This window comes from Notolepis coatsorum, assembly GCF_963971535.1.
Source record: "Notolepis coatsorum genome assembly, chromosome: 8".
Taxonomy (NCBI): domain Eukaryota; kingdom Metazoa; phylum Chordata; class Actinopteri; order Aulopiformes; family Paralepididae; genus Notolepis; species Notolepis coatsorum.
The window spans coordinates 117,873,247-117,900,820 of NC_140172.1; the positions used below are offsets into that span (position 1 = coordinate 117,873,247).

A 27,574-nucleotide genomic window follows, 5' to 3' on the forward strand; every position below is an offset into this window, starting at 1 on the left:
GAGGGAAAGAGAGAGATAGAGAGAGGCAGGGAGAGAGAGAGAGAGAGAGAGAGAGAGAGAGAGAGAGAGAGAGAGAGAGAGAGGTGATACACCAGGATAGAAGGGAAGATAAGGACAGAAATAGCAACGGAATAGAGAGAGGATAAGCAGCATGCATATATTACGTGTGTGTGTGTATGCCAGCATGCATAAATTGCCTGTGTGTGTGTGTGCATGTGTGTGCGTAAGCATGCCAGCAAGTGTAAATTGCCTGTGTGTGTGTGTGTGTGTGTGTGTGTGTGTGTGTGTGTGTGTGTGTGTGTGTGTGTGTGTGTGTGTGTGTGTGTGTGTGTAAAATGTGTGTAAAATGTGTGTAAAATGTGTGTAAAATGTGTGTGATTCTGGTCCGGTGTGTGAATGTATGTAATGTATGTAAATGTATTTACGAGTGTATTTCTGGCCCAGGTACAGGACTGAACAGTGGGAGGATGCTTGTGTATACATGAAGAGCAGTGAGGCGTGACCTCTGAACCCCTCTCCTAACCCCTGTGTCCTGCTACAGACTCTAGCCTACCCCCCTGAACACAGTGATGTACCTGAACGCGTTCAATGAACGATCGTTCATGAACGCGTTCGTATTTTGGGCGAACTTGAACTGAACGTACTGTATATCCGCTAAATGAACGTAATTGAGAACGCGTTCATTCTCAGCCCTGTGTAACGGAGTTCAAAAGTGCGTTCATTCTCAGCACTCTAATATAACGGCGTTCAAAGATGTGCCATATTTCATAATGCATTTCAGCCGAAAACTCTGTTAAAACACTGTAAACAGGCTTACAAATTATGCGTAAAACCACCCGATCTGGCAACCAGCCTGTCACCCCCAGCTACGTCATCAGACTCCTCCTCACAACAAGCAGTGGAACAGGAATCTGCGCGCAGAAGCCGAGAGCTGCAGCAGCAGCAGCACTCGCTCAGTCGGAGTCAGACTCTACCTCTAGACGTCACGTCGGCGTATGCATTTAAAAGAGTTTACAATTCAAACTATTTGATAAACTTCTACTTTCAGCCCGGAAATGCATTCTGATAAACTGGATTAAGGATAAGCCTCCATTTTTACAAATGTGGTATAGAGAGATCTTCGGTGTGCTCCTACCCCATGAAAGACACTGTGCAATGCATAGAGTCAACAACACTTCCTTTCAGGATGTGTGGGCCCCACTATTAGACTATTTTCCTGCTGAAATGTATCGGATCCTTCTAAAGGCCCAGTGCCCCATTGTATGGACAGACCTAGGATAGGAAAAAATAAATATATGTATGTCTACATGTGAATGCGCTCGATGCAAGTGCAATACTGTACAGTGCCTGTCTTGGTCTGCTTTCCTTTTTGCTTGTTTTTCTTTTTGTTTTGTTTTTGCTTGCTTATGGTGTGGATGATGGCATAGAGATTAACTGGAGGACCCCCCCCCCTTGTCCCAATGTGTGTTTTTGTAATGTAAGTAACTGTACGTGAAAAATCTATAATAAAAAAAAATTAAAAAAGAACTAAAAAGAACTAAATTAGTTCATTTTTGAAACCATGAACTTTAGTTCAACATTTTGAATTATGAACTATGAACTGAACTAGTTCATTTTAAAAATTTTGAACTGTGAACTGAACTAGTTCATGTAGAAAGTGAACTTTCCCAACACTGCCTGAACACCTCTCCTAACCAATCAGTCTGTGATCAAACTCTAGGCTAAACACCTCTCCTAACCCCTCAGTCCTGCTAGACTCTACGCTAAACACCTCTCCTAGTCCCTCAGTCCTGCTAGACTCTACGCTAAACACCTCTCCTAGTCCCTCAGTCCTGCTAGACTCTACGCTAAACACCTCTCCTAGTCCCTCAGTCCTGATCAACTCTACGCTAAACACCTCTCCTAGTCCCTCAGTCCTGATCAACTCTACGCTAAACACCTCTCCTAGTCCCTCAGTCCAGATCAACTCTACGCTAAACACCTCTCCTAGTCCCTCAGTCCTGATCAACTCTACGCTAAACACCTCTCCTAGTCCCTCAGTCCTGATCAACTCTACGCTAAACACCTCTCCTAGTCCCTCAGTCCTGATCAACTCTACGCCAAAACACCTCTCCTAGTCCCTCAGTCCTGATCAACTCTACGCTAAACACCTCTCCTAACCCCTCAGTCCTGCTAGACTCTACGCTAAACACCTCTCCTAACCCCTCAGTCCTGATAGACTCTACGCTAAACACCTCTCCTAGTCCCTTAGTCCTGCTAGACTCTACGCTAAACACCTCTCCTAGTCCCTTAGTCCTGCTAGACTCTACGCTAAACACCTCTCCTAGTCCCTCAGTCCTGCTAGACTCTACGCTAAACACCTCTCCTAGTCCCTTAGTCCTGCTAGACTCTACGCTAAACACCTCTCCTAGTCCCTCAGTCCTGCTAGACTCTACGCTAAACACCTCTCCTAAGTCCCTTAGTCCTGCTAGACTCTACGCTAAACACCTCTCCTAGTCCCTTAGTCCTGCTAGACTCTACGCTAAACACCTCTCCTAGTCCCTTAGTCCTGCTAGACTCTACGCTAAACACCTCTCCTAGTCCCTTAGTCCTGCTAGACTCTACGCTAAACACCTCTCCTAGTCCCTCAGTCCTGCTAGACTCTACGCTAAACACCTCTCCTAACCCCTCAGTCCTGCTAGACTCTACGCTAAACACCTCTCCTAACCCCTCAGTCCTGCTAGACTCTACGCTAAACACCTCTCCTAGTCCCTCAGTCCTGCTAGACTCTACGCTAAACACCTCTCCTAGTCCCTTAGTCCTGCTAGACTCTACGCTAAACACCTCTCCTAACCCCTCAGTCCTGCTAGACTCTACGCTAAACACCTCTCCTAGTCCCTTAGTCCTGCTAGACTCTACGCTAAACACCTCTCCTAACCCCTCAGTCCTGCTAGACTCTACGCTAAACACCTCTCCTAACCCCTCAGTCCTGCTAGACTCTACGCTAAACACCTCTCCTAACCCCTCAGTCCTGCTAGACTCTACGCTAAACACCTCTCCTAGTCCCTTAGTCCTGCTAGACTCTACGCTAAACACCTCTCCTAGTCCCTTAGTCCTGCTAGACTCTACGCTAAACACCTCTCCTAGTCCCTCAGTCCTGCTAGACTCTACGCTAAACACCTCTCCTAGTCCCTTAGTCCTGCTAGACTCTACGCTAAACACCTCTCCTAGTCCCTTAGTCCTGCTAGACTCTACGCTAAACACCTCTCCTAGTCCCTTAGTCCTGCTAGACTCTACGCTAAACACCTCTCCTAGTCCCTCAGTCCTGCTAGACTCTACGCTAAACACCTCTCCTAGTCCCTTAGTCCTGCTAGACTCTACAGAAACAACTGGACAGCATAGAGACACAATTAGAATGGATATAAATATATTCCACCCAGTATCATGGTAATCTCCATACAAGGGCACCTAAGGATTGTTCTTCTTAGACAGCAGGCAGCACGGTACGGTACAGTGTGGGACATATGGAGATATAGAATTAGAATGGATAGAAAAAAACATTCAAAACAAACGTACACCTAAAAGCACCAAGAAGAGTCTAGGGTGTGATTTGTCATGGGTATTTCTTTTCATTTTCATATTTAAAACAATAGATAGTGGTTTGAATTAAAAACAACGATTTCCATAATATAGACAAGGAAAATCGAAAATACGTGATTGACTTTTGTTAAGTTCAGTGAGAGGACAATTTTAAATGACAAACGGATGGTTGCTACACTCTCTCTCCATAAGTATCAAGATTTATTGGGTTAGAATATTAAAAACATGATGTTTCGACCAAGGAGACCATCCTTAGACAATTTCAACACAGTTTTTTTGGGAAAAAATGCAAGGGTGGCAAGATGATACTTTGAGTCGTGACTGTGTGTCAACTGAACGCACCCATCTTCCTGAACTCCAGGTTGACCACCTCCAGCCAGGAGACGTCGAGCTCGTCCAGATCGTAGCGGCTGTGCGGCTGGGCGGGGGGGGGCATGGGGTCCATCACCCCCCCATCGCCTTCCTCTCTTCCCCCCTCACCTCCCGGCCGATCCTGGGATGATCCATACGACAGGACGCCTTCTGACCCCGGGAGCAGTCTGGGAGAGAAAGAGAAGCACATAGGAGACAATGAGTATTCATCTTACTGAATGTAAATACACAGAAGAGACTAGTATAGGGTCGGGTAAAACTATTGAACCCTTTCATTTGAACAATCTGATATTGACTCTTAGAATCTTTAGATCAATGTCTTTTTTCAAGGGAAGTGTGAAGATTTTCACTGGGTTATCAGTGCCGATACTGCACCGTAGTTGAGACATAGTAGTTGATTAGGTTCCCTACAGGTTATTGCAGACTGCCTGGAGAGATTCTGTGGGGTCATGGCAGACTGTATGGAGAGATTCTCTGAGGTCATGGCAGACTGCATGGAGAGATTCTGTGGGGTCATGGCAGACTGCATGAAGAGATTCTGTGGGGTCATGGCAGACTGCATGGAGAGATTCTGTGAGGTCATGGCAGACTGCATGGAGAGATTCTGTGAGGTCATGGCAGACTGCATGGAGAGATTCTGTGAGGTCATGGCAGACTGCATGGAGATATTCTCTGAGGTCATGGCAGCCTGTATGGAGATTCTCTCAGGTCATGGCAGACTGCATGGAGAGATTATGTGAGTGAGGTCATGGCAGCCTGTATGGAGATTCTCTGAGGTCATGGCAGACTGCATGGAGAGATTCTCTGAGGTCATGGCAGACTGCATGGAGATATTCTCTGAGGTCATGGCAGACTGCATGGAGAGATTCTCTGAGGTCATGGCAGGCTGCATGGAGAGATTCTCTGAGGTCATGGCAGACTGCATGGAGATATTCTCTGAGGTCATGGCAGACTGCATGGAGAGATTCTCTGAGGTCATTGCAGACTGCATGGAGAGATTCTCTGAGGTCATTGCAGTCTGTATGGAGAGATTCTCTGAGGTCATTGCAGTCTGTATGGAGATTCTCTGAGGTCATGGCAGACTGCATGGAGAGATTCTCTGAGGTTGTGGCAGATGCAGAGAGAAAGGATGCAGTCGAATAGTGGAAATGACAGTTTGTCTGCAACACAAGATTATCTGATACTGTGACGGGATGCCACAAAGTAAATATATGCATGAGAAAGACGTGCTCCATAAGTATTTCCATGTGGCCTACATACAGTGAGGAATGATATAAAAAAATATATACAAATGTTGACAGCAAAAAAGAACTGTAGACTGACACTAAAGGAATTATAAGTTAATTAAGTGAAGATAAAGGCTACTTTGCCTGTGGGGAAATTATTCCTCTGCATTTGACCCATCCTAATTGTAGTTGTAGTTATAATGCCAGTATCTTGGTCAAGGGCAACGGCAGTATGTACCTAGCATGCATGTGTTTTGGTGTGGGAAGAAATAGGAGTGAAAAAAGTAGTAGAACGCGCTCACCTCACTAAGAAATAGGAGTACCTGGAGGAAACCCACGCAAACAAACGGGGAGAACATCACACCAGGGTTTCCGTTATCCGGTAATTCCCATTTTCTCCCTGACATATTTAAATCTCTCTGGTCATAATGTCTTTTTACTTACTTACTAAGTAATGTACGTCCAGTAAAAGTGCTTGTTTTTGCTGAAACAGAAATCTCGCTCAAACAGAGTGTGTATGTGTGTGTGTGTGTGTGTGTGTGTGTGTGTGTGTAGCATGAGAGCGCAAGGAGGATTCTATGGATAATATGTCAATGTTACCATGAAAGGTTTGTAGCGTTGGAATACAGCTACCTTATCGTTATCTAAAAGATAAAAGAAAGAAAAACAATGGCTTGTGTTTGTCCAAATTGTGCCAACAACATGTCGCCCACTTCGCGTAACGTTCATCGACTACTGATACGGACGCTGTGGCTAACTAAGGTCGCTTTCACACAGGGGCTGTTTGGTCCGGACTTTCGGACCAGAATTCGATAGTCCGGTTTTTCGGGTCTGTGTGAATGCGCATCGAACTCGGTCCGCGGACCAAGCAGGCGAACTCTGGTCCGCCTGAAAACGTAGGTCTCGGTTCGGCTTCATCGAACCAAACGCGAACCAAATATAGGAAGTGATTATTATTACCACTGCTCGCAGCACTCACTGCAAAACAAGCACACTGCATCTAATCTCTCTATCTATCTATCTATATATGTCTGTGCATCTTGGGAAGAAGGAAGAAAAAACGCGGCTTATTATTATTACCGAGGCGCGCGGCTTATTATATTATTAAAACAGCTACTTGTGGGCACTCATAAAAACACTGTGGTCTACAAGTTGTTTAGCGAGAGGATGGTGGTAATGTGCTTCAATAGAACAATGGATCAATGCCATGTCAAAACTCGGCTCCGCTGATCTGGAGGGCTCCGCAGTACACACACAGACACACACACGCGCGCGCGCGCACACACGGGATCGCAGCCACACACACATTTCCACTGTCCAATAGACAAGCGCCCTTTTCGACCGCGTGACATTGTTCAGAAGGTCTCGGTCCGCCTGACAGATATCTGTGTGAAAGCAGGCGAACAAAATGAAGAATGCAACAATGTTGCAACTTCACCCCCAGAACCGCACCGAGTCCACCAAAACTATATGTGAAAGCGACCTAAGTTGTGCTACATGGACCCAAACACTCTCGGCTTTTTCCTTTCCTTCCTCAAGAAATCTGCCGTTCCATGAGTGTTGAGAGCTGCTGCAGTGCAGACAGAGTGGGGGTAATGTAACCTTAATTATTACTACAGGGAGGTGTAGTGGTTACGTCATTGTTGTTTCCCACGCGGTCCACCTCACTTGAAATTGCAATGTATTCTCAATGGACGCATTTCAAAATCGTCTCGTTTAAAACAAATAAAGCATGAACATTGGCACGGTGTACCTTTCTGTGTGTATTCATCCACAATCTATAGCTCAACATGAAAAAAATCGCAATTAATCGTAAAAGTAGCAAAATAACAACGTTTATGTTTTCGTTCACTGATAGCACAATGGCTGTGTGACGACGTGACGTGTATTAGGCGACAGCACTGAATGACAGGCGTTCTACTGGTAAGTGTAGTTCTTTTTTAATGACAAATGAAACCACCTTTTAACTAACTTTATTTCAACCAAAAATGCTTAAACAATAATGCTAGTGATAGAAGGGAACAAATTTTGTGCAAAATGTAAAGCTTGCCAATGTTCATGAGGCAGAATTATTACAATAGCCGATAATACATTTTCCCAATGATAAATCCCTATACGGGTGGACCGCGCGGGAAACTAAAGTGACGTCAGACTACACTTCCCTTTTTTTTTTTATCCACTTTTTCTCCCATTTTCTATATTTTCTCCCATCCCAATTTCGTATCATCCAATTCAACCCTCCCCTGTCACGAACGCTGTTTCTTGCCTCCCACAAGCCGGCTGCAATGTGGACTAAGTCATACATAGCACAAGTCCCCTCCGGTACTTGAGGTAACAGCAGTCGCATCTTTTCACCTGCGCAGCTCGATCTCTCAGTGGCGAGGAGTAACGCGTGGGAGGCTCACGCTGCCCCCGACACTTCCTGATTCTACTGCACAGGCGCACCAACCGACCTGTAGGAGTCGCTGTCCACAACGCCCGATCCCCACCCATCAGTTTCCCACCCCCTAATGCGGCCAATGTGTATTAGTATGAACGACCAGCTAAACTGAGAGCAATGTGGAGCGCTGGGCTCGAACAGGCAAGCCCAGCGTCTCCGTCATTCGTGGCGAGCGCCTTGCCCACTACTACGCCACGTATTATTCTCAAGAAATCTGCCGTTCCATGAGTGGAGAGAGCTGCTGCAGTGCAGACAGAGTGGGAGTAATGTAACCTTAATTTATTACAAAATGGTAAACTGTGACTGTTTTGATTGACGATTGAGCATTAACACATTGGTCGCCAACAATGGCGTAAATCGTTTTTGGGATCAATATTTAATTTTTTCGCCATGGCATTCATAATTCATCCAGCCTCCCTCCGGACTGCAGCGGCACCCTGTATGAGATTGCAACGCCTCAATACCGCCGCCTGGTGGATGGTCGGGCGAGTTACACTCTCGCCAAAACCGGAAGTGGCGATCGGTGCGTCGAGGAAATCCCTCCGGCAGTCACATCTTGTTACGTGGATCCAGACAAACACTCTAGTAGTGCATTGGGATCGCTTTCGAAACGCAATAATCGATATGATTTCGGCGTTTATTGCGCCATACAAACCGGAAATGGATGTAGGAGATCGACGTCAAATAATTGGGATATTTTTCCTCCAGTCTCATCGGCAAACGGTAAGAGGAATATAACGTTATTTTCAGCCTGATTGTTTATTCATTTCACTGCAAACCATCTGCTCAACATATCAACCCATACTAAATAAAGCCGTTACTGACGATCAAGGAATTATAAACGACCCCCCCCCCCCTTTCCTCCACGCATGATGAAGCATAATGTATACCGATCATATACATTTGAATTTTTTAATATAGCGTGTATAGGAAAGAAACGCCAATCGATAATCTATCATATCACGGCCTATAACTAGCGTTTTTGGAATTACAGCAGAAAAGCTTAAAAACATACTTATATTCTAGACGGTATTAACACAACAATGTATGAATGAAAAAATATAACGTTCCAACATCCTGAACGAAAGATAATCGATGTTGAATGGGCCATAGTAATGTCAATATAGCAATAACATTTTAAAAGTTATAGCCATGCAAAGAAGGTAAACATCTCCATAGGCTTTCAACGGTGGCAGACCGGGTACAATGATGGGCACAACCCCCGGCGCCCAATGTGTTAAGTATCCGGTATAATGTTATTGCAATAAGCTCAATAAACACAGCTCATATTTGACGGGAATTTCTCTCATTTGTACGGGACAGTGAAACCCCCCCCGGACACGTGGACCGGCACCATGGGACCTTCCGGCGGGGGTTGGAACCCAGGACCTTCGTGCTGTGAGGCAACACCACTGTGCCACCGCCTGTGATCCACAAAGACTTGAACAACATACATTTCTTTTCATAAAAAAGGAAGAAACATCCGAGGCTTGAGAAGTTGTACCTGAGCCAGCTTTATTGGAAATACAAGGTTCATATCGCCGTCAGCAATGTTCTCTTTGACAGCTTGCAAAAGCCTCCGAAGGAGCTTAATAAAGACCCATGTGACTGGTGTTGCCAGTGAAACTAATAAAAGTATAACTCTTTTAGATGGGGGGGGGGGGTCCTCAAGGCAGCGTCTAGTCTCTATAGTCTAGCGGGAACTCTTCCTGACCCACTGGGAACCAATAAACACACACACACACACACAGGGCTGGACGGTATGGTCTAAAATGTATATCACGGTATAATTTGAAGCATAGACGGTAACGGTATATATCACGGTATATTAACTTATCTTAAGATTTCTATATAAATGCTTCTGAAGGGGTAAAACACTGGTAAGGCAGCTAGTACTGTACTCTTGTATTACTAGGACATATTATTTCACATAGTACAGAGGTATTTTAAGAATATTTATTGTGCAAAACTGCAATAGGAAAATGCTAAACCTTTTCTCAAGTGTCTGCAGGGAGGTAACGCGTATCTTGGATCCAGTGCTTTGGCCATGTCTTTAAAGCCCTTTCGATCGGCAGTTTGAAAAGGAACCATGTCCTTTTAGGAGTGGAGCTAACGTTAGCTTTCTGAGGCTACATCAACAGTTAACATTACTTAAGGTTTTATTACAATGTGTGTCGAGTACTGACTTTTAATCATTTTGTTTGGCAATAATAATTGTTTTTGTATGGTTTTTTTTGTGTGGACCCCAGGAAGACTAGCTGGTTGCTATGGCACCAGCTAAGGGGGATCTGTAATCAAATCAAATCAAAATCAAATCCTCCTCCTCTTCTCCTCATCTCACCTCACCTGTGGTCTATATACATCACCTCATCCTCCTCTTCTCACCTCACCTCACCTGTGGTCTATATACATCACCTCCTCCTCTTCTCCTCCTCTCACCTCACCTGTGGTCTATATACATCACCTCCTCCTCTTCTCTTCCTCTCACCTCACCTGTGGTCTATATACATCACCTCATCCTCCTCTTCTCACCTCACCTCACCTGTGGTCTATATACATCACCTCCTCCTCTTCTCTTCCTCTCACCTCACCTGTGGTCTATATACATCACCTCATCCTCCTCTTCTCACCTCACCTCACCTGTGGTCTATATACATCACCTCCTCCTCCTCTCCTCCTCTCACCTCACCTGTGGTCTATATACATCACCTCATCCTCCTCTTCTCACCTCACCTCACCTGTGGTCTATATACATCACCTCCTCCTCTTCTCTTCCTCTCACCTCACCTGTGGTCTATATACATCACCTCATCCTCCTCTTCTCCTCCTCTCACCTCACCTCACCTGTGGTCTATATACATCACCTCCTCCTCCTCTTCTCCTCCTCTCACCTCACCTGTGGTCTATATACACCACCTCCTCCTCTTCTCCTCCTCTCACCTCACCTGTGGTCTATATACATCACCTCATCCTCCTCTTCTCCTCCTCTCACCTCACCTCACCTGTGGTCTATATACATCACCTCCTCCTCCTCTTCTCCTCCTCTCACCTCACCTGTGGTCTATATACATCACCTCCTCCTCCTCTCCTCCTCTCACCTCACCTGTGGTCTATATACATCACCTCCTCCTCTTCTCCTCCTCTCACCTCACCTGTGGTCTATATACATCACCTCCTCCTCTTCTCCTCCTCTCACCTCACCTGTGGTCTATATATCTCACCTCCTCCTCTTCTCCTCCTCTCACCTCACCTGTGGTCTATATACATCACCTCCTCCTCCTCTCCTCCTCTCACCTCACCTGTGGTCTATATACATCACCTCCTCCTCTTCTCCTCCTCTCACCTCACCTGTGGTCTATATATCTCACCTCCTCCTCTTCTCCTCCTCTCACCTCACCTCCCCTGTGGTCTATATACCTCACCTCCTCCTCTTCTCCTCCTCTCACCTCACCTCCCCTGTGGTCTATATATCTCCCCTCCCTCCCCTGTCAGCCCCCCCTCTCTTTGTCTTCTGCTGAATGTTTGTCTGATGTAAAACCATGCAAATCTCAACAATCTCAGAAACAGCCTGCAGCTGCACTGTGTTCACACCTCCACCACTTACACTACAGTCTATGCACACACACACACACACACACACACACACACACACACACACACACACACACACACACACACACACACACACACACACACACACACACACACACACACACACACACACACACACACACACACACACACACACACACACACACACACGATAAGGTATTCCAACGCTACACACTTTCCGTGGTAACATTGACACACTTTCCATAGAATCCTTCTTGCATGCTCCGTCTTCCACTGTTTTGTTGGTTTCTATGCTGCACACACACACACACATACAGTAGCATGTACACAGACACGCATACAGTAGTACACACATACTGTACAATACAGTATATGCTGCAGGCACACACACATACACACACACACACACACACATACATGCACACACACCTTCTCTTTCGAAGGAGTCAAAGGACTGCAAAGGTGGTCATACTGTATGCGCTACCTTCGTTCTCGATCTCTGGGTGTGAAGCACAGTGTTTCCTACCAGGCAGAAGCAGCAGCAGCTTTGGTTATGGATGTGCAGATGTTCTACTGGATCAACCTGACGGACCAGGTGTGGCCCTGCAGCAGCAGCATCAGCAGCACAGCTGTGATCTCCAGACAGTAGGAAAATACGGTGAGTAAGTCTGGACAAGCAGGATCAGATCAGCCAGCTGGCAAGGGTTTCAGGGAGAGTCGTTGGTTTATGTCTGCCTGTTTTTCCTTCTGTCTCTTTGACTGTTTGTGTGTGTGTGTGTTTATTTGTTTGAAGTCTGTCTGTTTGTTTTAGCATAATGTCTCCTCCCTGTCTGTCTGTCTGTCTCCTCCTGCCTACCAGTCTGTCTACTTGTCTGTCTCCTCCCTGCCTGTCTGTCTGTCTGTCTCTCTGTATGTATGTGCAAAGGCATAACGTAGCCCCAGTATTTGACACATGCAGTGTTTGACACACACAAAAACACAAACACACACCAGCCTCCAGAAACCTTTCATTGACTACAGTCGTTCCCTAGCCGCTAAAAGCCTAGTAGCCTGGAGAAAGACGCTAGTCTGGCCAGCTGACAGGAGGAAGCGAGACAACCAGGACATGAAGCATTTTAACCAGCACAGTTGATATATTCCGAGGGAACCAACAGCTGTGATTGGAGGATGAAAAAAAAGGTCAACTGGCTAGCTGAATCCACATTTGTCATTTGTTATTAGATTACAAAACATTTCCTATATATGTAAATGAAGAAGAAGTCTTTGAAGATGCACACACACATGCGAAATGGGCGACACACAGGAACACACACACATGCATTGGGTCGCCGATGAAATGTCTCTCTGCGCTTGAACCATCCCATTGTCCTTCCAGCCCCCAAGGGCAGCCGGGAGCAGACAAGGGTTACGGCGTGGGCCACGCCCCGGTGACCAATCCAAGTGCTGCCGTCCGTCTTTGTCAGGGACACGGCATCGTTAGCTGGAGGGGAAACCCTTGCGAGCACGGGGAGAGCATGCAAACTCCACACAGAAAGGCCCGGGAGATACCCTACCTGGGTATCTGGCAACGCGGCAACTTGGTCCCCAAGCAGGAATCGAACCCAGGACCTTATTGCTGTGAGGCGACAATGTTAACCACTACACCACCATGCTGTGAGGCGACCACCGTATTCTATTCTGTTCTGTTCTGTTCTGTCATCATAAATCACAACTACAATCTCCAAGCAGTGCTCCAGGTCTCGATGGTTCCCACGACACAGTTCTCCTTTGAGGCCAACTTGTTTGAAATTCATTGACGAAAATACACCATGGAGTTGTTTTTCTCCCACTTCTCTGAGTTTCAAACTTATCTCCCCAGGCGGCAGACGAAGCACACGTTTTAAACAGACACAACAAATGATACGAGTATCCGTCTGGAATTATAGGGAAATCTGCAGTAAAATATATAATTAGCATCATGCTCTTCCAGTGATCTCAGACAGTTGATCTATAAACACAACTGTCTCCCTGAGATGGAAATCTGAGCATCAAGACTCAAAATCTGCTATCAAGTGACTTGGTTGGCCCATAGTGACCCACTTTGTGGACTCATGGTAATTTTGTTTGAGCTGTTGCATCCAAATGAAGACCGGGGTTTTTGCAATTGATCCAGTGGAAGACAGGAAGCCAATGGAGGTGCTTTAGAGGAGGAGCTTTAGAGGAGGTGCTAGAGGAGGTGCTTTATAGGAGGAGCTTTAGAGGAGGTGCTAGAGGAGGTGCTTTAGACTGAGAGGTGCTTTAGAGGAGGAGCTTTAGAGGAGGAGCTTTAGAGGAGGTGCTAGAGGAGGTGCTTTAGAGGAGGTGCTTTAGAGGAGGAGCTTTAGAGGAGGTGCTTTAGAGGAGGAGCTTTAGAGGAGGAGCTTTAGAGGAGGAGCTTTAGAGGAGGTGCTAGAGGAGGTGCTTTAGAGGAGGAGCTTTAGAGGAGGAGCTTTAGAGGAGGTGCTAGAGGAGGTGCTAGAGGAGGTGCTTTAGAGGAGGAGCTTTAGAGGAGGTGCTTTAGAGGAGGTGCTTTAGAGGATGAGCTTTAGAGGATGAGCTTTAGAGGAGGTGCTAGAGGAGGAGCTTTAGAGGAGGTGCTTTAGAGGAGGTGCTTTAGAGGATGAGCTTTAGAGGAGGTGCTTTAGAGGAGGAGCTTTAGAGGATGAGCTTTAGAGGAGGTGCTAGAGGAGGTGCTTTAGAGGAGGTGCTTTAGAGGATGAGCTTTAGAGGAGGTGCTTTAGAGGAGGAGCTTTAGAGGATGAGCTTTAGAGGAGGTGCTAGAGGAGGTGCTTTAGAGGAGGTGCTTTAGAGGAGGTGCTTTAGAGGAGGTGCTAGAGGAGGTGCTTTAGAGGAGGTGCTAGAGGAGGTGCTAGAGGAGGTGCTAGAGGAGGTGCTAGAGGAGGTGCTTTAGAGGAGGTGCTTTAGAGGAGGAGCTTTAGAGGAGGTGCTAGAGCAGGTGCTAGAGGAGGTGCTTTAGAGGAGGAGCTTTAGAGGAGGTGCTTTAGAGGAGGAGCTTTAGAGGAGGAGCTTTAGAGGAGGAGCTTTAGAGGAGGAGCTTTAGAGGAGGTGCTAGAGGAGGTGCTTTAGAGGAGGAGCTTTAGAGGAGGAGCTTTAGAGGAGGAGCTTTAGAGGAGGTGCTAGAGGAGGTGCTTTAGAGGAGGAGCTTCAGAGGAGGTGCTTTAGAGGATGTGCTGTTAAGACGATGTCTACATTTATGTTTGTTTCATATTATATATTATTTATATTATATATATACAATGTGGGAATGGTTCATTTTTCCTAATACATTCTAAGGGGTATGATTTATGACAAGATGGCCGCCAACCCTGAGCTGCTGTGATGAGAGTTGATTGCTGCAGAGGGTAATGAGCAGCAATGCAATTCAGGTGTAAATGCCATCTTGGAGTGGAGAGGCAGGGAGGAAAAAGTTCTGTGCAGGGGAAGGATTGGGCTCCTTTAGTGGGTAAAAATTGCCCATTTAGACCAGTAAAAGAGGGTTCAGTGAAGGAATCACTCCAGAGACGCCATTGGTATGTATGTTTGTAGTTGTGTAATTGTCAATTTAAATCACTATAATTTGTACCTGTGGAGGGCTGGGTTGGTGGCAATTGTGTGGGAATCATTCCAATTAATGAATGTTTGGGTGTACTGTGTAACTAGATAGGAGGGGATGCCTTTTGGCAAGTTGTTTTGTGTACTTTGGGTTGGATCTGGTCCATTGTGATCAAGTAACAATTGTTTGGTTAAATGAAATTCAAACATAATTGATTTGGTCTGTTTAAATTTAAATTTAAATGTATTTGGAAGGTTGGTAAACTAATTTGGTTAAATTGAAATTCAAACAAATGGATTTGGTCTGTAAAATAGCCTAAAAATATATAAAATTTGTTTGGAGGGAAGAAATAATCATATACTGAAGATACTACAATTGAAGTGTATTTGATTATTTGGCATGCACTTGTTATTTGTGGAGTGGCAAATTTTTGTGTTTTTCTTTAAAGGGGAACTATTTTACTATTCCTAGCACTATTTTGGCAACTTTACACAATTCCTGTGAGTCTATTGAAGACATCTGTACGTTTTTTTTTCAAAAAAAATGCATTGGTTTATATTTCTAATCAAGTACTCAAAACCATAATTTTTCAGCCTCAAGAAATCAGGCTGTTGGGGAGCTCCAGTAGCTCACCGCGTACCTCGAACGCTATTTCGGCGTCGGGGACAACCGTGCGCGTCACGGATCTGGGGTAGCGAGTTCGACTCCCGGACTAGCCGTACTTTCTCAGAGTGTCTTTCCCCGATCTATACCCCCATTCAACCTGTTTCTGTCGGTCATGCTTGACCAGAGAAAAAGCGATAAACGCTAAAAGAACCAGCTGACTGGTCAAAGTTTAAAAAAAAAAAGAAATCAGGCTGTTATGGCCTGGCTCCGCCCATAAGCACTTTGAGTGACAGTCAGTCCACAGAGAGAGAGTGACAGTCAGTCGAGAGAGAGAGAAGACACACACATATACAGTACAAAGAGTGAGGCATACAGTATACAGTACAGAGAGAGAGAGAGAGAGAGAGAGAGAGAGAGAGAGAGAGAGAGAGAGAGAGAGAAAAAAAAAGTGTAAACACTCTGACTCTGCGTGTCCTCCCGGGAGAGGGAGCCGGGAGGACACGCAGAGTGTTTACAGTTCTCTCTCTCTCGGTTCGGGAGCATGAGCTGTGGCGCAGCGTGGTGGTGGACTTCCTCGAGAGGGAGAAGGAGAGTGTTTACAGTTCTCTCGCTCTCGTTCGGCTGGCAGCTAGAGGGGGGCGGGTTTTATTATGCAAATATGCACCATCTGACGTCCCGAATACGCTAATTTTCAGATGACTCACTTGAGGGAGGGACATTATTGTGAGAGGAGAATTGGAAGAATGCGCCAAATCGAGAATTAGAGACATAGATCCTATTACTATAAGTCCACATAGCTAGAAAATAACCCTAAACACTGGAAAAGGTCATTTATAAGATAGTTCCCCTTTAAAAGGTTTTCAACCTACTCTCGATGATGCTACTTTTGATGATGCTACATTCAATGATGCTACCTTCAACATGTTTGGAATGATGATGTGTTGGACCATGAGAAGTCATTAAAATCTGCAAAATTGGAGTCGAGTTGTCCCAGCGTCCTCTGTTGAGGTTTCAAGCCGTTTTCAAGTTTGGGCAGCACTGGTACCAAGGAAAAAAAAAACATAACTTGACAGGAGCTTTAGAGGAGGTGCTTTAGAGGAGGTGCTTTAGAGGAGGTGCTTTAGAGGAGGTGCTTTAGAGGAGGTGCTTTAGAGGAGGAGCTTTAGAGGAGGAGCTTTAGAGGAGGTGCTTTAGAGGAGGAGCTTTAGAGGAGGAGCTTTAGAGGAGGTGCTTTAGAGGAGGAGCTTTAGAGGAGGTGCTTTAGAGGAGGAGCTTTAGAGGAGGTGCTAGAGGAGGTGCTTTAGAGGAGGAGCTTTAGAGGAGGTGCTTTAGAGGAGGTGCTTTAGAGGAGGTGCTTTAGAGGAGGTGCTTTAGAGGAGGTGCTTTAGAGGAGGAGCTTTAGAGGAGGAGCTTTAGAGGAGGTGCTTTAGAGGAGGAGCTTTAGAGGAGGAGCTTTAGAGGAGGTGCTTTAGAGGAGGAGCTTTAGAGGAGCAGCTTTAGAGGAGGTGCTTTAGAGGAGGTGCTTCAGAGGAGGAGCTTTAGAGGAGGTGCTTTAGAGGAGGAGATTTAGAGGAGGAGCTTTAGAGGAGGTGCTTTAGAGGAGGAGCTTTAGAGGTGCTTTAGAGGAGGTGCTTTAGAGGAGCTTTAGAGGAGGAGCTTTAGAGGAGGTGCTTCAGAGGAGGAGCTTTAGAAGAGGAGCTTTAGAGGAGGTGATTTAGAAGAGGAGCTTTAGAGGAGGTGCTTTAGAGGAGGAGCTTTAGAGGAGGTGCTTTAGAGGAGGAGCTTTAGAGGAGGAGCTTTAGAGGTGGTGCTTTAGAGGAGGAGCTTTAGAGGAGCTTTAGAGGAGGAGCTTTAGAGGAGGAGCTTTAAAGGAGGTGCTTTAGAGGAGGAGCTTTAGAGGTGCTTTAGAGGAGGAGCTTTAGAGGAGGTGCTTTAGAGGAGGAGCTTTAGAGGAGGAGCTTTAGAGGAGGTGCTTTAGAGGAGGTGCTTTAGAGGAGGTGCTTTAGAGGAGGAGCTTTAGAGCAGGGGTTCCCAAACTTTTCAGGCCACAACCCCCAAATAACGGTGTCAGAGAGCCGCGACCCCCACTATTATAGGAGGTTAAAAAATAAAATGAAACATTTTAATTATAATTTTTTTATATTTTATAAATGGAAATGTATGGTTGAAACATGCAAACGTTCAAACGCACACACACTAATAAGCATTGGAGGCTTTTAACCAGGGCCGGACTGGGGAAATCATTCAGGCCAGGAAATATAGTGCAAAATATAGCCCCAGTCAGGCCACTTTTTAAGCAGGGGGTCTGGGGGTCCCCCACCAGGACATTTATTTGTTACAAAGACTTAATTTCCTGCATTCTGGTGCAGGTTTTTTATATATTTGTACCCTTTAAATGCCAGTGTTTGTGATGGCATCACAAATTATTGTTAAAAAAACAGGCTAGCATATGTATGATTAGCAACAACACTGATTTTGATGGATTTTAATTTTTTTTGTAATTGAAAAAAATACAATCTTTTATTCAACTTCAGCCCTGATCATAACACCACATATTCATTTCATAATTCTAACCCTTTAAATGCCAGTGTGTGTGATGGCATATATTTGCAATATATCAAATGCAAAGTAGATTTTTCTGGGGGGATTATTACAGGCTAGCATGTGTCAATGATTAGCAACAACAGTTTTTTGTAAGGGTCCCGCCTCCACCAATCACATGCGGCTCCCTTTGTGTGTGTGTGAGAGCAAGAGAGAGAGAGAGAGAGAGAGATAGTTCTCCAACTTGTGTGAGTTGCAGTGATCTCCTGGTTGTTCCCCACCTAGGTTATCTAACTATTGCGCTGCTGCAACTAGAAACACTGGCCTGGCCTGCTTCCGAGTTCAGTGGCCTGACTGCATAAAAAAAATGTAAAAAAAATATATATGGAAATCATCTGGCGATCTGACCCCCCCCCCCCCCCCCGCTGCGGCTCGCGACCCCCACTTTGGGAACCCCTGCTTTAGAGGAGGAGCTTTAGAGGAGGTGCTTTAGAGGAGGAGCTTTAGAGGAGGTGCTTTAGAGGAGGAGCTTTAGAGGAGGTGCTTTAGAGGAGGAGCTTTAGAGGAGGTGCTTTAGAGGAGGAGCTTTAGAGGAGGTGCTTTAGAGGAGGAGCTTTAGATGAGGTAGAGGGTTAGGAGTGGATGTACATTCTGATGTTATATTATAGGACACAGTATCTGTCTCTTATCGTGTCTATTCATCTCCTTTCATAGGATGTGAGACTGGAGGTAAACCACTGACACAAAGTCAGTAAACAACATGTTCTTCCTGTCACACGTGAACACACACACACACACAACCCCCCTCCCACCATACACACACAACCCCTCCAGTCGTACACAGAGACACACACACTCAAACAGATACGAAAACAAGACACGCGCACTATGCACACATATACAGTACTGGCACGCGCGCGCGCACACACACACACACACACACACACACACACACACACACACACACACACACACACACACACACACACACACACACACACACACACACACACACACCTACACACACACACACACACACACACACACACACACACACACACACACACACACACACACACATCATAGGTAAACAAATCCCTGTGCATGTGGGCCTCGTTTACCCAGGCTTTATGGGTGCAATAAAGACAAGACTGCAGAATCAATCGTCTGTATCCAAGAGACTCACAGCTTCCTCTGTGAACCAGGACTGAAAACACTGCCTACAGCAGGGCACATCACACCCATTATTATACCCCCCCTCGAGTATGATGCAATGTGGTCATCATGTCAGTGTGTGTGTGTGTGTGAGTGTGCGTGCGCGTACAGTATGTGTGTGTGTGTCTGTGTGTGTGTGAGTGTGCGTGCGCGTACAGTATGTGTGTGTGTGTGTGTGTGTGAGTGTGCGTGCGCATACAGTATGTGTGTGTGTGTGTGTGTGTGTGTGTGTGTGCGCGCGTGTAACCATTCAAGACAGAGCCATTAAAAAGTGCTCAGAATCCATGACCTTGCAATAGACGGGTGATGGATAGACGTCACGGCATGGCGGCACAGTCTGCTGTCTGTGTGTCAGTGGCAGTGGCACCATCCCTTCTGAGGCCTTCGAGAGGGAACATTCTAAAAAAAATGACGGGTTAAAATAACACAGGGTGTGCGTTGTTGACCTTAACTAAACTCACACAGATGAGTTTAGATACGTGTTGAAAAGAAATTACACGGGTTGTCGTTGACATAGTGTGTGGATAAGACACACAGGGTGTTGTTTTTCCTGTATGTGGATAGTGTGTTATTTTAACGCATCCTTTTTGAGAGTGTATCAAGACACTCAAAACTAAAACAATATTGTATGTGGATCTCTGTCACTCGTTAGCGTACATTTACTTAGTAATTTAGCTGACGCTTTTATCCAAAGCGACTTACAATTTCTGTACAACAAGTCAGCAGGAAGGGTACAACTCTTTCAGCTAAGTAACAATGTTTGTCAAACAGTGTTGAGCTTGGGTGCTACAGTCTTTGAACTGCTGCGGTCAGGCAAGCGATACCGGAGTCTTAAGGCGAGCACAGAAAGACTCAGAAGAAGCTTCTATCCCCAGGCCATCAGGCTGCTCATCGAACAATAAACACTATGCAACAACCATCAAATGCACACAGCACACACACCCACACGTACACACTCACTTAAACAAACAACACACTGCAGCACCCACTCTCCACACTTTAGATCACCGAAACACACTTTACACTTTATATTTATTGGTAAAGGATTTGCACTACAACTCGTACACCTTACTGTAAATTGTACCTAAATTGTACCTCATCCCATTTCTGCTCTGCACTATATAGTATTGTATATTAGTACATTGCATAGTATATTGTATATTGTATGGTAACTCAGTTACTTCTATTCTGCATCGAACATTGTACATATGTCTATACTGAACACTGTGACCTCTATTTTTACTTCTATTCTACATGCTATACTATTTTATTTCATACTTATCTTGTCTAGCACAGTCTCTGGAGCGTAACAGTAAGAAGCATTTTGTATAAAAGTATTCTGTACTTCTGTATGACAACTATTAAAGAAACTTGAACTTGAAACTTGATAGTAGTAGGGATGGCACGATACCACTCCCGATACTGATATCACAGCCTTAAGTATAGGCCGATACCGATCCGATCCCGATCCTACCCCCCCCCCCCTCTTAAAAACATAAACCTGTGTTTAACCTAGCCATCTATAAAACATCATGCTAAAACTGTGAAACAAATGCTACTACCCTAAAAGAATAAATACATAGCATACATTCAAATCTGCAATAGAGCTGCTGCTTTTTATTTTGTTCAAATATTTAAAGACTACAGCGATTTCATGACGGCTTCTTGTCCTCGCCCCCATTTCCAGTACAATGCGCTGAGATTTTTAAATCATTAGTAAACAAATGTAGTGCTGAAAATATACACATTGTCTGCTGTTTTGATAGGGCTATGTTCTTTACTCTTGGTTACATTTGAAAAAAAAACACAACATTGTACTTATTTGGGATAGCCGTGTCGGAGATAAAATTCCGGTTTGGCAAGCGTCGGAAACCTAACGTTACATTTTCAACAACAGAAAGGGGCTGGTCGTCCTGCACAATAAATTCGGTTATTTTCTCTGTTAGTTATCAGCTTTGCTTTGTTACCGTCTTCAGGGAGTTTCTCGCACTTCTGGATGTTTTCCAGCAACGTCAGTTGCAGCAAAATGTTTCCTCTTGGCATTCGTTGCACGTATAAACTCGGCATACTCCCATGATGAATCTGCAAGTGTTGCTGCCACCCCTAGAAATACTTCCGTTGCAGATATTACACTTGGCTGTGTCGTGTTATTCCACAAGTATACATGCGAGTCCTCTGTATTTATGAGTGTCTTTGTTGTTAGCTGTTAGCTCTGTAGCTCCACCATTATCCGCTCCTAGTCTACTCTGCCCTGCGAGTGCGTACCTGTCCATGACCCAGTAGGGTGGCCTGTACTCTGTGTCATATTAGCGTGCATACATTAACATAACACCACAGGCTGTTTTGCCTTTTTCTTCTTTGAGCTTAAAATAACTCCACACAGCTGACATGACCGCGCCACTCACGTTGTTGTCGCGCTACTACTGTTGACGTGATGGCACACTTTACAGCATGTATCAGAACGGGAAATACTTCCTGTTTTTCCGATATCCGATCCTGTGAATTTGACCAGTATCGGCCCGATACTGATACTGAGTATCGGAACGGTGCCATCCCTACATAGTAGTAAAGATATTAGCATAGAAGGTAGTAATAGAGGCAAGGACGATTATTTTGTAGCAAAGTGCATGATAGTAAAAGACAGTATAAAGGTAGCATTGGCATATCTATTCAATTATAATTCAATCATGTTTTCACTTCAGTGATATCCCACATTGGAAATAAAGCAAACCTTTTCTCCCAGCAAAAACACCTCCAAATAACTTCAGAAGACTTCAACCTTCAACACTGGCTGCTCTGAGAATTCACACGTCCATCACAGGCGTCAGACTTCACGCCCGGCGCTCAATAGAAACTAGAAAGGCACTCGGAGAAATCCAAGACCAGCTCCAAGGACTTGCACCAAAGGCTCAAGATCGTTGACCTCGATCAGTGCTGTCGATCTTCAACCAATTTGACAAGAAGAAACATATTTCAATACAGGGCAAGACCTTGGCTGCCTGTCAGCCCACGAAGGCCTTGTCCAGACTAAAACGATTTAGATCTTTTTCATTTTCATTTAAAAAAAGGTTTCCGTGGGGGCGGTCAGGTGGCGTAGCGGAGATTGCGCTCGTCACCAATGCAAGAGACTGCAGTCTCGACTCCCGGAGTCAGCATTGCCTTGGCTTGAGCTGATCGCTATACTAACTCGTTTGGCTGGGTTAGGGGGAGGGAAGCCGTGGGTGGAAACTGGCGTTGTGGAGAGCGACGCCTACAGGTCAGGTCTGGGCGATTGCTCAGCGGACACCACGCGTTACACTTCACCAATGAGAGCCCTCGCTGCCAGGTTTAAGTTTAAGTTTATTTGGATCCCCATTAGCCACAGCAGTGCTGGCGCTATTCTTCCTGGGGTCCATATGAGGTGAGAAGAGAGCCACTGGCTGTCACTGCACGTGTTGGAGGAAGCGTGCGGATACTTCAGGGTTCCCTTGTACCGACCAGTAGGAGAACATGCGCACAACAACCAGGTAGGGGAGGGGGGGGAATTGGCACAACGACTAAATTGGGACGGGGAGAAAAGAGAGAAAAATCGGAGAAAGAGAGAGATATATATAAAAAATAAAAAGGTTTCCGTAAAAACGAAAACGTCTCAAGATAATAAGTGCGTGCCACAAATTTACAAAATAAATGTCTTTCCTGTTTTAGACGTCACTCTTTTATTTTGAAAACCCCCGACCGGAAGTGTTGTCATTGTTTTTGATAACTTGTGTGTCCGGTTCTGTGCTTTTGAGGCGACGCTAGTTTCCAACAGATAGGAGAGACACACAAACCGCAGCGGAGGAGGAGGAAGAGCTGCTGATTTTAATCGACAGGAGAGAGAGAGAGCTCAAAGCCGTATATAATATAATAGCTTCGTGGTGCGGTCGGAGGCAGCTCAAACTACATGTGTTGTATTAAATTAATTGATTGATGTTTAACTAGTCCCTGTGTGTCCAGTCTTTTCGACTAGCAAACGTTGTCTGTATTTAACGTTACCTCAGGATACCACTGTCTATTGTATTTAGTTGGTTAGCTATTTGGCTAATGTTGATAGCATAGCATCAATGCTAGCTCGCTGGTTACAGCTCAACACGAGCCATGGGAATACTATTTACTAAATGATGGAGGCTTTTTAATCGTCAAGGTAAGAGAGGATTTTTTTTTGTATCTACTTTTTCTCCCCATTTTTCTATTTTTCTCCCGTCCCCAATTTTCCTATTGTCCAATTCTACCCTCCCCTGTCTTGAACGTTGTTAGGCCATGCCTCCCACAAGCCAGCTGCAATGTGGACGAAGCCTTGCATCACGTGTCCCCTCCGGTACTCGAGGAGGCAGCCGTCACCTGCACAGCGCGATCTCTCAGCGGCGAGGGTCTGCGTGGGAGGGACACGCCGCCCTTGTCGCTTCCTGATTCTACTGCGCAGGCGCACCAACCGACCTGTAGGAGTCGCTGTACACAACGTCCGATCCCCACCCACCAGCTTCCCACCCCCTAATACTGCCAATTGTATTAGTATGAACGACCAGCCAAGCTGGTAGCAACGCCGAGAGCTGGGCTCGAGCCCAGCATCTCCTGCGTTGGTGGCGAGCGCCTTGCCCACTGCGCCACCTAGCCGCCCATAAGAGAGGATTTGTCATGATCAACTGAAGGCGTATGCTATGGAACAGTATGTGCTTGGCTACTACTTGGGTTTTCAGAAAAAGGCCAGCTATGTGACGCTAATCTCTAGCTAGTATCGTGTATTGCATCACAGTAGCCTCCCGATCAAGCTCAATAGCTTCTGTAACACGAACGCAACCACTCTGATGCCATTGTTGTTTAACACATTCCCTGCCACGGTTATATCCATCAATGTAGGCTCACTGCCACCACTCTAAGCCTATGGAGATGTTCACCTTCTTTGCAGGGCTATAACTTTTTAAATTGTATTGCTAAATTGACATTACTATGGCCCATTCAACATCGATTATCTATCGTTCAGGATGTAGGAACGTTATACTTTTTCATTCATAGATTCTTCCAAAAATACCTTCTAGAATATAAGTATGTTTTTATCGTTTTCTGCAGTAATTCATAGAATGTGAGCTATAGGCATAAACGCATATATGGATTATCAACTGCCGTTTATTCCCGATACACGCTATATTAAAAAATTCAACTGTATATGATCCTATACGTTATGATTCATCATGCGCGGATGAAAGGGGGGGGGGGTCATTTATAATTCCGTGATAGTCAGTAAATGCTTTATGTAGTATGGGTGATATATTGATCAGATCGGTTTGCAGTGAAAAGAATAAACAATCAAGCTGAAAGTAACGTTAGTGTCCTCTTACCGTGCGTCAATGAGACTGGCGGTGAAAGATCCCAGGTATAGGACGTCGATCGCCTAGGTCCATTTCCGGTTTGTATGTCGCAATAAAGGCCGAAATCATATCGATTATTAAGTTTATAAAGCGATCGATATGTACTATTGTGTCTGTCGGGAGCCTTGCAACAATATCTGACGGCCGGATGAATTTTATGGACGCACAGCAGCAATATCCTGTTTACCAGTGTAACTCGCCCGACCATCCACCAGGCGGCGGTATTGAGCCGTTGTTTTTTTTAGCCGTAGGGTCCAGCTGCAGCGCTGGAGGTGTATATATAAATTATGAATGCCATGGCAAAAAAATGAAATATTGATCTCAATATCGCTGTACACCGTGATTGGCGGGGAATGTGTTAAGGCGAGACAGCACCCCCAAAATTGCCTTTTTGCTTTTTTTCAACGATATTGAGATTGTTATATTTTGCTTCCTAAACATGTGATGTTTGGCTGAGTTTGCACACGCGGGGTAAGGGAGAGGTGGGCTATCACGTCATCGGTTCAGGAGAAGACACGTATCGCTTGTAAAGATGGTGACGCAAGGGGGGCGTCTTCAGAATTGCGCACTCTGAGAGCCGGTCTCAGAAAGTAGCGTCTTCAGGCTGCCAGAACGCAGTTCCGTGTGGATGAAAATTGGTACTTGTAATTTAAATTCATATATGATTTTCAATACTCAGCCCTACACAGACACACGTGATTAACTTTGTCAGTCAAACAGTCTATTTTTCATTTTGTTATGGTTAACTCCTCTTGGAGGCGTGTCTTTGACTATACAGATTGTTATTTGTGCAGAACTTGTCACCAGAGTGCCACATTATTCTCCTGGAGACGGAGTGCTTCTCTCTACTTCCCTGAAATCGGAGTTACATTTGTGAATTGTATACCATTGTGATGTCACAAATACTGTAGGTCAAACCTCTCATGGTCCAATATGTGGTAACCTGACACCTTTAGCTTCAGCAGACACTGAGTAGGTATTATATATAAGCTGCCAAATTCCAGCGTGTTGCCAATTTGCATAATCATAGATCATTGCATTCTAGATGAATTAAGATAAAAATTAAGATTAAATTTGGGGCGCAAGGGTGGCGCACCACTGTAGTGCAACGCGGCCGTCCCGGGTTCGACTCCCGGACCTTTGCCGAATGTCCTCCCCATATCTCTCTCCCATCCTTCCTCTCTGCCGGACTTGTATCCGAAATAAAGCAATAAAATGCCAAAAAAATAAAAGATTAAGATTAAACTGGATTTGGAGAAGTCTTTATTCGTAGCACACATTGCAACGTAGTCATGCAGCGACACACATGCGATGGGCGACACATGGGAACACACACATGCATTCTTTTTTGGGGGGGTCGCCGATTACATTTCTTCTCTGCGCTTGCACATACAAACTCCACACAGAGAGACCTGGGAGATACCCCACCTGGGTACCTGGCAACCCCAAGCGGGAATCGAACCCAGGACCTTCTTGCTGTGAGGCGACAGTAGTTAACAATTACACCACTGTGCCGTAGAGATACTGGTTTACTGAACAATTTGGTGGAGAAACCATATTCATAAAAACTGTTATTCAATATTGAATAAAAAAAATGTAAGGTTTCAAATACACTGGGAGGGGACCTTTAATGACTAGGAATTCCTGTAGTTGAAGACAAAACTGCTGGTCATGAACTCCTGTAGATCAATGTGCAATAAAAACTGAATAATGTCCTATCAAAAGGGAAATATGGCTGTGAGGATGATAATTGGGAAAGTGGGAATATCATTCACTCCTTGGAATCCCAACGACTCCACAGCGGAATGTCGCTTTGATCCCGAAGCCCCCATGGAATATTTATCAGGAGCCACTGAGAGCAGATCTACATCCAGCGGGCCTCTGATTCATGTAAAAGCCTTTGGTTTTACTACGCGGGACGCGCCTCGTGTGGGGGTGGAGCTGGATAGTATATCTTGTGGGTTTTACCTCCTCGCTGGGTTGTTATAGTTGAGTGAAAAAGAAAGACAGATAGAGAGAGAGAGTATACAGGAGAGAATGAGAGGGATGAAAGAGAGGGAGAGAGAGAGAGAGAGATAGAGAGAGAGAGAGAGAAAGAGAGAAATAAAGAGAAAGAGAGAGGGATAGAGAGAAAGAGAGAGAGCAAGAATGAGTATGTGACAGAGACAGAGAAAGACAGATGGAAAAGAGGGAGGGGAGGGAAAGAGAGAGAAAGAGAGGGAGGAGAGAGAGAGAGAGAAAGAGAGAGGGAAAGAGAGAGAAAGAGAGGGAGAGAGAAACAGAGAGGGTGAGAGAGAGAGAAAGAGAGATAAAGATGAGAGAATAAGAAAGGGATGACCCTAAACGTGAGACCCAATAATAAGCCTGTCTGGTCTCCTTCTTTCCAAGCCGTATCCTTTTCACCATCTTGTAAATCTCACCCGCCTCCCCTTCCTTCTACTCCTCATACAACATCAATAATCTGTGTGTGTGTGTGTGTGTGTGTGTGTGTGTGTGTGTGTGTGTGTGTGTGTGTGTGTGTGTGTGTGTGTGTGTTGTTTACACGAGGCCTCCTTGCCGTGTGGGCAGACAGACCAGAGGTTATATAATTCTCTTCTTCTCAGACGGCCGTCTGTCTCTTGTCTTTCTCTGCCCACGCTGGAGAGAGTTGCCTCCTGTAAAGAAACACCACGGTGACGCTCGCCCTGCCGTGACAGATTCATGATGGGAGACGAAGCACGGAGAGTGAGATCGGTATGACTTTTGAAAAGATGTAGGAGGGTAGGAAGGAAGGAAGGAAGGAAGGAAGGAAGGAAGGAAGGAAGGAAGGAAGGAAGGAAGGAAGGTCGGAAGGAAGGAAGGAAGGAAGGAAGGAAGGAAGGAAGGAAGGAAGGAAGGAAGGAAGGAAGGAAGGAAGGAAGGAAGGAAGGAAGGAAGGAAGGAAGGAAGGAAGGAAGGAAGGAAGAATCAAACTTTTAAAGAATTGGAGATGCTGTAAGTGGTATTTATTTAGTTAAAATAAGTGTTAAATAGCTCTGGTCAGTAACATGGGTCTCCCAGTCCATCCGCTCTGCACTAAACACAAAAT

At 45.3% G+C, this 27,574-nt stretch overlaps 1 protein-coding gene across 1 annotated transcript in view; it reads right to left on the reverse strand.

The window, feature by feature from the left end:
• jade2 (jade family PHD finger 2) overlaps positions 1-27,574 on the reverse strand; it is a gene marked incomplete at both ends in the record, with an annotated part of 461,718 nt that overhangs the window by 222,217 nt on the left and 211,927 nt on the right. Inside the window, 4 exon segments of the mRNA XM_084320505.1 lie at positions 3,922-4,118; positions 4,410-4,652; positions 4,740-5,017; positions 12,600-12,684. Of these exon segments, the coding sequence (XP_084176631.1) occupies positions 3,922-4,118; positions 4,410-4,652; positions 4,740-5,017; positions 12,600-12,684 (803 nt within the window).